The sequence below is a fragment of the Ciconia boyciana genome, chromosome 26, assembly GCF_034638445.1.
Source record: "Ciconia boyciana chromosome 26, ASM3463844v1, whole genome shotgun sequence".
NCBI classification, from domain to species: Eukaryota; Metazoa; Chordata; class Aves; order Ciconiiformes; family Ciconiidae; genus Ciconia; species Ciconia boyciana.
In genome coordinates this window covers 319,379-333,768 of record NC_132959.1, presented here as the reverse complement: position 1 = coordinate 333,768, position 14,390 = coordinate 319,379, and the positions used below count along the sequence as shown (strand labels likewise).

At 64.5% G+C, this 14,390-nt stretch overlaps 1 protein-coding gene and 1 pseudogene across 2 annotated transcripts; both read right to left on the bottom strand.

Annotated features, from left to right (window-relative positions):
* Nucleotides 1-1,561: 1,561 nt before the first annotated feature.
* On the bottom strand, nucleotides 1,562-5,885 carry LOC140644272 (lysosomal acid glucosylceramidase-like). Of its 2 annotated transcripts, XM_072846926.1 has the most exons (11): nucleotides 5,191-5,885; nucleotides 4,167-4,285; nucleotides 3,820-4,011; nucleotides 3,585-3,731; nucleotides 3,275-3,408; nucleotides 2,922-3,094; nucleotides 2,588-2,825; nucleotides 2,284-2,508; nucleotides 2,040-2,203; nucleotides 1,825-1,950; nucleotides 1,562-1,746 (listed from the first exon to the last, which is right to left on the bottom strand). In XM_072846926.1, the coding sequence occupies exons 2-11, from the start codon at nucleotides 4,231-4,233 to the stop codon at nucleotides 1,638-1,640; spliced, it is 1,575 nt and encodes a 524-aa protein (XP_072703027.1). In that variant the 5' UTR covers nucleotides 4,234-4,285; nucleotides 5,191-5,885; the 3' UTR covers nucleotides 1,562-1,637. The 2 variants fall into 2 exon arrangements, with proteins under 2 accessions (XP_072703027.1, XP_072703028.1); XM_072846927.1 differs by lacking the exon at nucleotides 5,191-5,885 and having other exon boundaries at nucleotides 4,167-4,396.
* Nucleotides 5,886-7,942: 2,057 nt separating this feature from the next.
* LOC140644002 (lysosomal acid glucosylceramidase-like) lies at nucleotides 7,943-14,081 on the bottom strand (annotated as a pseudogene).
* Between the last annotated feature and the right edge of the window lie 309 nt (nucleotides 14,082-14,390).

Sequence of the window (14,390 nt, the reverse complement as noted above, 5' to 3'; positions counted from 1 at the left end):
GGGGCTGAGCCCTCCCTCTCCCCCACCCTGCGGCACCCCTGCCCTCTGGCTGCCAGGCAGAGCGGGCAGCAGGTTCTGTGGGGCCAGTCCCCCCCCACTACGCTGCTGCCAGCCTGGCTTCCCCGAGAGCCACAGCACGGCTGGGGACGGTCCCTGGCCGGCTGTCTGCCGCAGCAGAAACCAGCGGCAAGGGAGGCCCGGGCTCCTCGTCAGGACGTGCGCTCTGCCCGGGAGGGCACGAGCGAACCCACTGCCGGAGGGGCACCCGGAGCCCAGCTCCCCGCAGCGGCGCGAACAGGGCAGCGAGCGGCTGCGGCTGCTGCAGGGATCCCTCCGGCGCTGACAGCTCTGTTTGCATTCCTCCGTGCCCGCCAGCAATGGGGAGTTCCTCGCAGCTGGCACTGCCAAAAGCACGTCGTGCGGTAAGCGTGGCTCCGCAAGCGGCGGCTGAGGGCGCATGGGCTGCAGAGCGGGGCCCAGGGCCGGAGGTGGCCGCCCAAGCACCGTGTGCCCCAGCAGGACCGCGGTGCTCCCTTGGGACACCCCGCGTGGGGCTCGGCCCCGGGGCTGGCCGTGCTGCGGCGGTTTCCTCTGGCCGCTGCCGGTTTACGAGCACGTAAATGGAAAAGCGGCGTCTGGCCAGGCTCGCCCGCGCGCTGGCTGCTGGGCGGCACACAGCCCTCGCCTGTTCGGCTGCCGGCTGCCGCCGCCACCGACATCCTGACGCGGCTGCTGTGCGTGCCGTTGGGGGCTGGCTGTGCCCGGTGGCCCCAGGCTGAGCTCCCCGGACACGCGCCCCACGTGTGATGGCCGGGGGGGCCCCTGCGTTGTGCTGGGAGCGGAGCTGCGGTGCTGTGCTGCTGTGCCAGGGCCAGCTGCGGAGCCTCCCCCGTGCTGGCCCAGTTTGAGGGGCCCCACCGGGAGGGGGATGACTCAGTGCAGCCCCCCCGTGCCCGCTCCCCCATAACGTCACTCGGGAAGTATGTGCCCGACGCTGCCGGTTCCCATTAGCTGGGGCGGGGGGGCTGATGGCTGCTCCGGCAGGAGAAACCGCAGCACACGGCCGCCTGCTCCGGCCAGGAGGAGAAGCCGGGGCCGCTGACGTCGGGGCCCTGCACTAAATCCTGGCTGCGTGTCCTGGCTGCTGCTGTCCCCAGGTCCCTGACAGCTTCTGGCCCCTGCCCTGCCTGGGGGATGCTGCAGTGGGCAGAGGGGAGGGAGATGTCACCTCTTGGGGTGACGGCCCCCTGCCTCCCTGCAGCACGGCCCCAGTCCCCAGTGGGGTGCCCCCAGGAACCCGGGCAGAGGCGGGATGGGGCCCCATGGGGCTCAGCAGGTACTGCCAGCCCCACAGCTACTTCCTCCTCTGGCTCCTGGCATAGTCCTGCCCGCTGAGCAGGCAGCAAGGGAGGGCAGAGGGGGCACAGGCGAGGTCGTAGAAAACCTGTTTATTTTATGAAAACATCTAGAAAAGAGCAGGCGTTGCAGCCCTCGGATCAAACAGGTCCCCTGGGGTGTCGCGGGGCTGCAGGGGCTGTGCCGCAGCCCCGGCGCTGCGCAGGGGCCCGTCCCCAAGCCCTCCACCAGCACCGTGCTGCCGGCGCCGGCACCTCCCTCCTCCACCAGCCGTGGCCGTGCTAGGCTGGCTGCTTCCACAAGAAAGTCTGGATGGAGTCACTGGGAGCCGTGGCCTCAATGAAGCCGACCCGTGGGTCGGAGATCCCGAAGGACACGTCCATGGGGGAGCTGTGGGGACGCGAGAGGGGATACAGGTCAGCGGGGGCAGCCGGGCTTCGAGCCGGAGCGCGGGGCTGAGCCACTCACCGGTTCAGGACCACCAGGACGACGGTGCCGTCGGGGCGCAGGAAAGCCGAGTGCTCTAGGTTACACCGCCGGCACTTCTTGGAGACGGCCAGCCCCACGCGCTGTGAGCCCTCGGGGATGAACTTGCTGCAGAGACAAGCAGGGCCTGAGCGTGGTGCCCGGGATGGTGGCTGGAGCCGGCAGCCTCTTGCCGGCCAGCCCCGGCCCCGACCCACCTGAAGTGCCCCATGTGGTAGAACATGGGCTGCTTGTAGAAGATGTCCTTGCTGCTGTCCACGATGATGGGGCTGTCCACGTAGTTCTTGCTCCAGTTGGGGCCCCCCTCCAGGTCCAGGGCCAGGTTCCAGTCGGTCCAGCCCGTCACGTAGTTGTTGAGGTTCTGTGGGGCAGGTGATGGTGCTGAGCTGCGGGCGGGTGCAGGGGGTGGCCGGCACCTCAGCAGCCCCCGCCGAGCCCTACCGACAGGATGCTGTGGCTGTACTTGCTCCCGCGCTCCCAGCCGCCCAGCACCACCCTGGGCTCCCAGAAGAAGGAGCCGGTGGAGGCCTCCGTGGAGAGGAGGAAATAGTCCGGGAAGAGGTGGTGGGTGATGGAGAGCGTGAGGTCGATGGGCGCCAGGAAGTCCAGGTACCAGTGGATGCCGATGCCGCTGATGTAGCTGGCGGCCACAGGGTCTTTGAGAACCTGGCAGGAGAAAGGAGTCACCAGTGCCCAGGGCTGGGAGAGCCACCGTGGGGCCAAGAGAGCCAGCGTGGGGACTCACCACCTGGGCCCAGTAGGGCAGCATCACCCTCTGGTCATCCAGGATGATAAGCCGGACATCGTGGTGGGAGCTGTTGGCCAGCGCGGGGCCCAGGTCCCGGGCGATGAAGTCCCGCTGGTGCTCGGGGGAGAAGCCCAGGCACTGGAAGGGGTAGAAGACGATCTCGCCGGCCGTGGGCTCATTCCCCGCAGTCACTGCCCAGAAAGTCAGATTGTGCTTGGCGTATTCGTCCAGGAACCTGGGCATGGGGGCAGATGGTGAATGGCCCCATCACCGTAGCCCCAGCCCTGGGCATGGTGACCCTGGCGCCCACTGCGCTCCCGCGGACCCTCACCGGATGAAATACTTGGCCCAGGCCTGGTGGTACTTGTCCCCGGGGCTGCCCTTCAGCGTCCCCCTCCCTGTCATCGCACCGTTCGTCTTCATCCACACCGGGGAGGTCCAGGGGCTGGCGTACAGCGACAGTGGCCGCTTGGCCACCGCCTGAGCTGCCCGGAGGATGGGGATCTGGGGAGAACCGGGATGGCAGTGAGCTCTCTGGGTCTGCCCTGATGCCGGCATTGCAGGCAGCAGGACGAGTCCTCTCCCTCCCCATCAGCGGGAAGGTGCGCCCCTTCCCCAGCCCGTCCTGTCCCATCCGACCCAGGCTGCAGCCCCGGCGCCTCGGGCTCGCCCTGCGGGACTCGCCTTCATCCGTGTGTCCTCCTCCGTCAGGTTGAAGTGCTTCAGCTCGAAGTCGCCCTCCACGTCAGCATAGGTGTACAGGCGGACAGAGAAGTCGGTGCTGGCCATGGGGACGCGCACGAGGTTGTACTCGATGCCTGGGGACGGGGGGGGCTGTGATGGGCATCCCTGGGGTGTATTCAGGGGGTGCAGCCTCCCAGCTTCCAGCAGCCTCCCAGCCCCTTGGCACGAGTCTCAGCAGCCAGATCCCGAGCAGGGAAGGCCGGACAGACTGGCCCCGCCACCCAGCAGCATCGCCCTGCCCCAGGCTCACCTTCCTCGGAGAAATAGGAGCGGAGCAGGTGGTTCTGGGCATCCTTGGACAGGGACTGGATGTTGATGGCAGCTGAGTCTGTGACGGAGCCACCAAAGCCCTTCACCTTCTGGTACCGCTGCGCCGTGTCCAGAGTGAGATGGAAATCTGCGGGGGACAAACATCGTCGCAGCCGCCGCACAGGGACGGACTCTGTTCCCCGGTGCGCAGGCAAGCGTCCAGCCACAGTGGGTACCTGGGGTCTTGGTGTTGCGCTGGAAGCTCCCCTCGCTGCGCTCCAGCCGCTTGCCAGCCTTGCTGCTCTCGTACTTGACATAGGTGCCTGGGGCCGGCAGGACCACGGGGTCCAGCGTGTCGCAGTACGTGGCGTTGCAGGCGCACACCAGCGAGCCATGACCAAAGTCCCTGGCATCACAGGGACGGCCACCTGCGGCAGGAGGGGAGACTGGGCAGGCACAGAGGGCTGTGGCAGGAGCCCAGCTCACCGCTTCAACCCACCACGGACACCGAACCCATGGCTTTGCCGCCCCAAACCGCTGACCTCCGCACCCCTCTGCTTGGGGACACGGCGCCGGCACCTACCTGCTGCCCGCAACGCTGCCTGCACCAGCAGGAGCCAGCCCAGGACGCCAGCACACCCAGGCCCCATGGCACATCTGCTGCAGCACGGCTCGGATGGACGCTGACGGCAAGCACCAGGGCTGGGAACGGGGCGGCGGGTGTCAGCAACCAGCTCCTCTTGCCCTGTCCCAGCCCCGCACGGGGACAGAGACCCAGGGCAGGGACAGCCCCACCATCCCCCTGCCCAGGAGCCTCGGGGAGCACCAGCACCCCCTGCCAGGGCTGAGCCCCTGCCCCCCTGCCTGCTCCCCACAGCCCCAGCCCAGCGCTCGCCTTCCCTCCCGCCCCGCCAGTGCCCACGGACACCTCTGGCCTCATCGTGGCCAGGGCTGCAGCCCCCCGGGCGAGTGCCGCCCCGCACCCACCAGCCTGGCGTTCCCAGCCGCCCACGCTGGCTGTACCCGGCAGCGCAGTTCACTCCCATTGCCTCCCTCCCACTCCTTCTCCCTCCTTGCTCGTCCCACAGCTGTGCCATGCCGTGCCGTGCCATGCCGTGCCAGTCCACGCATCCCCGGTGCCTCCCCAGCCGCGGCTGGGAACAAACAGCTCCACGCTCCCAACCCCATGAGCATGGCAGCCGGGGCTCGCCCAGCCAGAGGGGTTTGGGGCTCGAGCCCCCGGCGCAGAGGAGTCCCGCATTTCCCTGCTCTCTGCTCCCACCCTGCCCTGTCCCTTCCGTGACGCTGGGCAAGGAGCTTCTCGACGAGGGCACGGGAGGAGCCACCTCTGCGCCTCGGGACCCCAGTGCCAGGCTGCTGCCCCCGGGCAGGGGGAGGCAAGGGTGGGACAGCGCCAGCTCGCTGCTCCCTGAGACTGTGCGGGATGGGGACGAGGGCCAGGCAGGCTGTCCCCCACGCATCACCTCCCGCTCCCTGCCTGGGGGCGATGCCCAGCGCCATGGGCATGGCCCCGGCGTAGTCCTGCTGTCTGGGGCCATCCCTGTCCCCACCGGCTGATGAAGCCGCTCCGGACCCGGGGTACTCACCTGCTGCCAGAAAACCCTCCTGCTGCGTCTCTGCTGGGCGCGGGGCAGAGGGGTGGCAGGACCTGCTTTCTGGCTGTGCGTGGTAGGAGGTGACAGCGTCTGGCGGAGCAGGAAAGGTGAGTCCGGGAGAGGACAGCTCATGGGACTCTGTGCATTTGAAGAGGAGCCCCGGGGATGATTTTGCAACCTCGCTCCAATGAGAGCTTTCAACATTCACCGCAGCATTTGCAAAGCTCTCCTGAAACCTGTCCCAGTGGCCAGAGGGAAGCTGGGGGCCGGGGCGGGGGCGAGCGGGATGCCAACCAGCCCCCCAAGTGTCTCCATCACGCCCGACAGAACCCCCTGCAGCCACCTCCGCCCAGCCCCAGCGCTGCACGCCCCTTGCAAGACGCCCCACGAAAGCAGCCTTGTCTCCTCGGGACACCCTGGGGCAGGGGTAGGGCCGGCTGTGCCCTCCCGGGCGTCCCTGCTGGGCTTCTGCGGCTGCTCGGCCTCGAGTCCCACCCGGCAGCGGCTCAGCTTTGCCGCAGGCACAGGCAAGAGCTGTCTGCCGCCAGTGCCGCAGCCGCAACCCGTGCCCTACTTGTGGCTGCACCAGCAACTTTCCTGGCGTGGGCAGAGACGCTGCCGGGGCCGTGGACAACCCTGCGGGCAGCCAGCCACGGCAGGGACGACTGCACAGAATCACACAGAATCACAGAATCGTAGAGGTTGGAAAAGACCTTTAAGATCATCGAGTCCAACCGTAAACCTAACACTGCCAAGGCCACCACTGCACCATGTCCCTAAGCACCTCATCCAAACGGCTTTTAAACACCTCCAGGGATGGGGACTCAACCCCTTCCCTGGGCAGCCTGTTCCAGTGCTGGACAACCCTTTCCGTGAAGTAAAATTTCCTAATACCCAGTCTAAACCTCCCCTGGCACAACTTGAGGCCATTTCCTCCCATCCTAAAACGCTGCACCCTGCTCCTCGTCACCCGGCTGAGAAGGCGATGGGCGCAGCGGGGGCTGTAGGTGCTGCCCGCCGAGGCCCCACTCACCCCTGCCGTGGGGCCGTGCCCCACACACCTGAGCCCCACGCCCGCAGCCAGGCTGGGTGGAGCAGGCTGCAGCAGTTTATCATCTGCAAAACAAGCCTGGGCTCCGCACCTTCTAATTTGGGATCCTTCCTAACTGCAGGCACCGGCCCATCGGGAGAAACAGGAGTGGGGCAGAGCCACGGGAGAGGCGGCTGCTCGTGTGGGTGGCCGGGGAGGCAGGCCCTCGCCTGGGGACTGCAGCCCCTCAACCAGGGACCGCTCATCCCGCTGCGGTAGAGCAAGGACCCCCGGCACAGGCTGCAGCCGGCGGGGACGATGGGAGCGATTCCTCGCCCCAGCCCCTCACACCCGCTGCCGGGGATGTTGCATCCCTCAGTTTCCCCGTCAGCTTTTCAGCATGGAGGGAAGGTACCAGCCCTGCAGCAGATGCGTTTCCAGATGGTCAGGGAGCGCGGAGCCCGCCCGGAGGGGCCGTGCCGAGGCGTTCTCCTGTACACGCGTCCCTGAGTGCTGCTGAACATCTGGGGGTGCGGGGCCCCGTACGCCCCTTCCCTGCGCAGCAGAGCTTTGATGTACCTTGAGAAGCGCAGGCAGCCCAGCTGCCGTTTGGGCCAGCGCTACCCAGGAACATCGATAAAAGCGCAGGATGGGCAGATGTGCTCCGTGAGCAGGGCTGAGACGGAGCCTGCTGCCACCTTCATGCTGCACTCCAAGAAAACAGCTGTTAAACCTCTTTTTTTTTTTCTTTTTCCCCAACATCAGCAGCTCCACAGCTCACACACAAGGGGAGTTTGCCAAGGAGTGCTCTGGCTTTCTCATTCCAAGACTTCAAAGATGCTGGTAATGTTCCCAAAGGCTGGAGCAAGCAAATACTGTAACTGGTATTTAAAGAGAGCAAACAGGATGGCCAGGTAATTGCGGGCTGCCAGCTCGATGTCGGCCACGGCCGGAATAGAGGGGAGTTTGTCCGGAGGCCACACCGGTGGAGGGTGGCTGGATGCGGCCAGCGGTGTGAGCTCTGGAAGAGATGGCATCAACCTAATTTGTCTGCGAGGTTTGGTGGATGGGGACACTGATATAATTTATTCGTCCTTTTTACAGTGTCTGCCCTGGTGCAACAGGACATTTTGATTTAAAAAAAAAAAAAAAAAAGTAGGCTGGGGAAACCAACGGCACATATGAAACGAATCAAGAGCTGGCGAGCGGCTGAGGCTCCAGCTGCAGCGATAAACAAGGCAGCCACACGCGGGCCACGGGGATGGAGCCCTCCGGGGCACCCTTTGCCCTTCGCTGCTTCTCTGAGGAAAACCGAGCAATTTCCGAGAGAGTAGAGGAAACACTGACGGGGACGGCGCATACCGGAGGGAGCGCGTCACGGCTTTACTTGGCGCCCGAGACACACGCGAAGGTTTCAAGGGAGCCACGTGTGGAAGCATGGTCCAGGAGACCGTGCAGCAGGAGCTTTCAGGGGGCTGGGGAGGGAGGGAGGAGGCTGGGAAGCGTCAGCAGCAGCAGCAGCCCTGGCGAGACCCCAGTGCCAGGAGCAGACGGAGCCCCTTGCGCAGGGACAGGACCCCTGGTCCCTGCTGCACCCCCAGCAGTGGGTCACCACCCGCTTCCACCATTGAAGGATGCTGGAAAGGGTGGGGGAAGAGCTGGCCCCCGGAGACCCCCAGCCACTCGGCACCATCCCCAGCACTGCCCTGGCCATCACTGCTGGTGCCACAGGTAGGTCTGGCTGGAGCCACGGTCTTGGTGAAACCAACGGCAGTGTTCCGGGTCCCAAACGGCACATCCCAGCCAAACCGTGGGGGGGGGAGAGGGGCCGAGCATCCCCCCGTGTCCCCCTGCCCGGACTGCCCTGCTGACCTGTTGAGGACCACCAGGATGGGGTGCAGGACAGCCACGTGCTCCAGCTGACAGATGAGGCCGCACGCCGGCAGCCCTCGGGGATGAACTTGCTGCAGGGAGAGGAGCAGAGAGGGATCATGCCCTGGTCTCGGGCTGGTGGCAGCACCTGAGGCTCCCCAGCCCTGACCCACCTGAAGTGCCCCAGGTGGTAGAAGATGCTTGTAGAAGATGTCTTTGCTGCTGTCCACAATGACAGGGCTGTCCACATAGTTCTTGACCCAGTTGGGGCCCCCCTCCAGGTCCAGGGCCAGGTTCCAGTCGGTCCAGCTGGCCACAAAGCGGTTCAGGACCTGAGCAGGCAGGGAAGGGGCTGAGCGGGGCTGAGCCAGGCCCCCAGCCCTGGTAGGGCAGTGCCGGGGGGGCCGTACCGTCAGGATGCTGTGGCTGTAGTGGTCCCTTCGCTCCCAGCAGCCCAGGGACACGGAGAACCGGAGGGTGAGGAAGCCGCCGCAGGCCTCCACGTAGAGGAGAAAATGGTCAGGGAAGAGCTTGTGGGTGGCCCCCAGGCTGCCGCTGGCCAGGACGATGCCGTCCAGGTACCAGTGAACCCCCAGGCTGGCGACACAGCAAGCAGCGGTGGCATTGCCCGGGACCTGGGGGGAGCAGAGGAGACGCCTCGCACCAGGGCCACCAGCGCCCTGAGCCCTGTGGGGATGGACACATGGACCCCACATGCCAGCGGGGTCTCCTAGGGCTGCCTGCCTCCCCTCTTGTCCCCTCCTGCAGGCACCGCAGGCACCCGCGCCTGCAGCCCCCTCCCTTCAGCACCCGCACCCCAGGCAGCAAGCCACGAGCAGCACCCCGACGTAGCTCGGGCACCCTGCTGGGTGCAGGGCAATTGGTGTGTGGGGGCGGATGTGCCCCTCGGTGGGCTCCTCGCCCCCCACGTGGCCCCCGCCGCTGCCTGGTCCTCCCTCCGCATCCCGCCCTGGGGTGGTCTTGCACCATGGCCCTGCCTGGTTCCGGGCGGTTTGAGGCGAGGGAGGGACGTGCTGCACCATCCCCTGCAGCTCCGGCCTCGCTCGAGGCAGGGGCAGGAGCACGTTTTATTTTCTTTCCGTTTCGTTTAAGGTAATTCCCACAAACAGCTCTTCAGCATTGCGAAGGGTAAGCCAAATCAGCCAAAACTCTGCCTGGAGAGTTTTGAGTTTAGTTTAGAGCTCGATGATGGTGACGAGAGGGTGGAGTGTCTGTGGGTAAGAATCAGGGGGAAGGCCACCAAGGCAGATATTGTGGTGGGAGCCTGTTACAGGCCACCAGGATGAGGAGACTGACAAACTATTCTATAAGCAGCTGGGAGAAGCCTCACGATCGCTAGCCCTTGTTCTTGTGGGGGACTTCAATTTACCGGATGTCTGCTGGAAATACAACACAGCAGAGAGGAAACAGTCTAGGAGGTTCCTGGAGCGTGTGGCAGAGACCTTCCTGACACCGCTGGTGAGGGAGCCAACTCGGGAAGGGCCCCGCTGGACCTCTTGTTCACGAACAGAGAAGGGCTTGTGAGCCATGTGATGGCTGGAGGCCGTCTTGGGCTGAGTGATCACAAAATGAGAGAGTTTTTGATACTTGGAGAAGCGGCGAGGGGGGTCAGCAGAGCTGCCACCTTAGACTTCCGGAGGGCAGACTTTGGCCTGTTTAGGAGACGGGTCGAGAGAGTCCCCTGGGAGGCAGCCCTAAAGGGCCGAGGGGTCCAGGAAGGCTGGACATTCTTTCAGGAGGAAGTCCTAAAGGCACAAGAGCAGGCTGTCCCCAGGTGCCGAAAGACGAGCTGGCGGGGAAGAAGACCGGCCTGGCTGACTGGAGAGCTCTGGCTCGAACTCAGGAAAAAGAGGAGAGTCCACAACCTCCGGAAGAAGGGGCAGGCAACTCAGGAGGACTACAAAGGTGTAGCGAGGTTGTGCAGGGAGAAAATTAGAAGGGCCAAAGCTGAGCTAGAGCTCAATCTGGCTACTGCCGTAAAAGACAACAAAAAATACTTCTTCAAATACATTATCAGCAAAAGGAGAGCTAAGGAGAATCTCCAGCCCCTAGCAGACGGGGGAGGGATCACAGTGACCAAGGCTGAGGAAAAGGCTGAGGTGCTTAACGCCTTCTTTGCCTCAGTCTTTAATAGCAGGGCCAATTGTTCTCTGGGTACCCAGCCCCCAGAGTTGGAAGAGAGGGACGGGGACCAGAATGGAGCCCCCATAATGCAGGGGGAAATGGTTAGTGACCTGCTGCACCACTTAGACACCCACAAGTCTATGGGGCCTGATGAGATCCACCCGAGAGTACTGAAGGGACTGGCAGATGTGCTCACCAAGCCCCTTTCCATCATTTACCAGCAGTCCTGGCTAACTGGGGAGGTCCGTGCTGACTGGAGGTTAGCAAATGTGACGCCCATCTTCAAGAAGGGCCGGAAGGAGGACCCGGGGAACTACAGGCCCGTCAGCCTGACCTCGGTACCGGGGAAGCTGATGGAGCAGATCATCCTGAGTGCCATCACACGGCATGTAGAGGATAACCAAGGGATCAAGCCCAGCCAGCATGGGTTCAGGAAAGGCAGGTCCTGCTTGACCAACCTGATCTCCTTCTACGACCAGGTGACCTGCGTAGGGGATGAGGGAAAGGCTGTGGATGTTGTCTATCCAGACTTCAGTAAAGCCTTTGACGCTGTTTCCCACAGCTTTCTCCTGGAGAAACTGGCTGCTCATGGCTGGGACGGGTGTCCTCTTCGCTGGGTAAAGAACTGGCTGGATGGCCGGGCCCAAAGCGTGGTGGGGAATGGAGTTTACTCCAGTTGGTGGCCGGTCACAAGCGGTGTCCCCAGGGCTCGGTGCTGGGGCCAGTCCTGTTTAATATCTTTATCAACGATCTGGACAAAGGGATCGAGTGCACCCTCAGTCAGTTTGCAGATGACACCAGGTTGTGCGGGAGCATCGATCTGCTCGAGGGTAGGAAGCTCTGCAGAGGGACCTGGACAGGCTGGATCGATGGGCCAAGGCCAATTGTATGGCGTTCAACAAGGCCAAGTGCCGGGTCCTGCGCTTGGGCCACAGCAACACCATGCAACGCTACAGGCTTGGGGAAGAGTGGCTGGGAAGCTGCCTGGTGGAAAAGGACCTGGGGGTGTTGGTCAACAGCCGGCTGAATATGAGCCGGCAGTGTGCCCAGGTGGCCAAGAAAGCCAATGGCATCCTGGCTTGTATCAAAAATAGTGTGGCCAGCAGGGCTAGGGCAGTGATCGTGCCCTGTACTCGACACTGGTGAGGCTGCACCTCGAATGCTGTGTTCAGTGTTGGGCCCCTCGCTACAAGAGAGACATTGAGGGGCTGGAGCGTGTCCAGAGAAGGGCAACGGAGCTGGGGAAGGGTCTGGAGCACAAGGCTGATGGGGAGCGGCTGAGGGACCTGGGGTTGTTCAGCCTGGAGAGAAGGAGGCTGAGGGGAGACCTCATCGCTCTCTACAACGCCCTGACAGGAGGGTGGAGAGAGGTGGGGTCGGTCTCTTCTCCCAGGTCACAAGTGATAGGACGAGAGGAAATGGCCTCAAGTTGCGCCAGGGGAGGTTTAGATTGGATATTAGGAAATTTTACTTCATGGAAAGGGTTGTCCAGCACTGGAACAGGCTGCCCAGGGAAGGGGTTGAGTCCCCATCCCTGGAGGTGTTTAAAAGCCGTTTGGATGAGGTGCGTAGGGACATGGTGCAGTGGTGGCCTTGGCAGTGTTAGGTTTACGGTTGGACTCGATGATCTTAAAGGTCTTTTCCAACCTCTACGATTCTGTGATTCTGAGAAGGTGCTGGCACGCCAGCAGCGCCTCTGCGTGCCGCACTGCGGGAATCCGGGATGCGGATGCCACCTCCTGTCCCCGCTTCAGCCAGGCACATGCAGAGGTGGTTGCTACCAAATTAGCCCACTCCGGCTCCCTCTCCGGCAGACCCGGTTTGCCTCCTGCTCTGTCTAGGGCTGGGAGCGGCGGCAGCGGCTTAGTTTTCAGCTAAAACCCAAGGCTTGGGTGGGACACAGAGCAGAGGGAGAGGAAGGAGCCGGGCAGGGTGGCTGGCTTTGCTCTTCACCGCTTTGGCCCGGTGTGGGAGGCGGGTGCGCTGGTCGCCCAGGATGATGAGCCAGGTGCGGTGGGCCCAGGTCACGGACACAGAGTCCCACTGCTGCGCGGCAGTGAAGGCAATGGTGGGCAACTGGGGGGGGGCATGAGGAGCACTGCGAGGGGCTCATTCTGTGCCGTCACCGCCCAGAAGGTCACATTGTGTTTCGTGTATTCATCCAGGAACCTGGCACAGGGAAGGGGGGGGCAGCGTCAGCCACGCCTGCACCCGCTGCCTGCCCCGGTCCCCTACGGTCCCTAAGCATCCCGGCCCCGGGGGGACGGTACTTGATGAAGTGGTTGGCCCATGTCTTGTGGCACTTGTCCTCCGCCTGCCCCTTCAGTGTGCCCTTCCTGCGGACGTCCCCATTGCTCTTCATCCAGGCTGGGGAGGTCCAGGGCTGGTGTACGGCGACAGCGGCTGCCTGCTCATGGCTGAGGCTCGGTGCAGGAGGGGGATCTGCAGGAGGGGGCAGAGGGACCGGCTCAGCTCCCCAAAACCATGGGATGCACCAGGACGTGCCCTGACAGAGGTGCCAGCTCCCACGGGCTGTCCCCACGCACCCTGCCACCGTACGTGGGGCTCAGCAGTGCCTGGTCACAGGGGTCCCAGCACGTGCAGGAGCTCTGGCGGGAGAGGGGACAAGGTGCCAAGGGCAGTAGCTTCAGCCTCCCACCTTCATCTTCATGTCCTCCTCTGCCAGCCTGAGGTACTTCAGATCATAGTCGTGGGGGACGTCGTCGTAGCTGTACGGGCTCACAGGGAAGTCACTGCAAGCCACAGGGAGCCAGATGAGGTTGTACTCAATCCCTGCAGAGCAGGAAAGGCATCGAGTGGCACTGGAGCAGGCGCCCAGGTGATGGGTGTCCCTGCAGCGGGGATGGGCACAGCCGCCTCTGGGGACCCCACGACCTGCCCCATGCTGCTGGTGCCCTCTTTGCTCACTGCTCTCAGAGAAGTAGGAGCACAGCACGTTGTCCTGGGCTGGCTGCGACAGCCCCAGGATGTTCAGGGCAGCAGCATCGGGGAGGGACCCACCGAAGCCCTTCATGTTCTGGTACAGTGTGGAGACGTTGAGCATCAGCAGGAGCCCTGTGAAGGAGACCCTGGCTCAGCTCGCGGTGCCCAGGGGTCCTGTGCTGGCACCCGCCGCCCACCCGGCCGCAGCGGGTACCTGGGGCACGCAGGCTGTGCTGGAAGCTCCCCTCGCTGCGCTCCAGCCGCTTGCCGGCCTTGCTGCTCTCGTACTTGATGTAGGTGCCCAGGGCCGGCAGGACCACGGGGTCCAGCGTGTCGCAGTACGTGGCATTGCAGACGCACACCATGGTGTCGCGGCCGAAGTACTTGGGGCTGCAGGGCCGGGCACCTGGGGGGCACGGGCAGGGTGGGGGCAGCTGCCAGCTTGGGGGCGCGTCCCTGCCAGAGCTCTCCTGCCTGCCCGGGGTGCTGCCTCTGCCCCTGTGCTCCGCACCCCGTCACCTCCCCGGGCACCCCAGCTCCGGTGCTGCTGCCGGGTTCCCGACGCTGTCCCAGGGCACCCCAGCACCCAAGCCACGCCGTCCCATTGCCACCCTTGTGCTGTCCCTGCACTCACCTGCAGCCCGGGGCACCACCTGCAGCAGCAGTGGTGGCAGCAGCCAGCCCAGGATGCCAACAGCCCCCATGGCCCCTCCCGTCCCCCCAGCTCTGGTGGGTCCCAGGGAGCCGAGCGGGTGAGCGGGGGCACCCTCAGCCAAGGCAGGTGTGGGTGCAGGACGGGGCGGAGGGGCAGGCTGTGCTCCCCAGCTGGATCAGCACCGTCTCCTCTGCCCCCACTTGTTCCGCTGCTGGGAGCTCCTGCCGCACGCTCCATCCTCCCCCCCCACAAAGACCCTCGCCTTGCAGGAAGGTGAGGTGGGTCCTCCACAGAGCCCCCAGCCCACCCGCCTCCACCCCGGCTGCTCCCGACCTGTGCTGCCGCCAGCCCTCCTCCTCCTCAGGCAGCTCCAGCCTCCCCACCTTGCCTTTACAGGGAGCCGCTTCAAGACCTCCCACTGCAGCACACCCTCTCCCACCCCCACGGCTCCTCCTTGCTCTCCTCCTGGCCCGTACCTACCACTGGTCTTGCACCCAGACCATCGTAAGTCTCCTCGCCGCGGGACTGGAGCCGGGGAACGCCAGG

What these genes read in the sequence shown, in the direction of transcription:
- LOC140644272 (XM_072846926.1), bottom strand. Translation starts at nt 4,233, where the DNA reads ATGGGGCCTGGGTGTGCTGGCGTCCTGGGCTGGCTCCTGCTGGTGCAG. An exon ending in GCGCAACACCAAGACCCCAG is followed by an intron (nt 3,732 to 3,819) that starts GTACCCACTGTG and finishes TGTCCCCCGCAG; the next exon opens with ATTTCCATCTCACTCTGGAC. An exon ending in GTCCTGGTGGTCCTGAACCG is followed by an intron (nt 1,747 to 1,824) that starts GTGAGTGGCTCA and finishes GCGTCCCCACAG; the next exon opens with CTCCCCCATGGACGTGTCCT.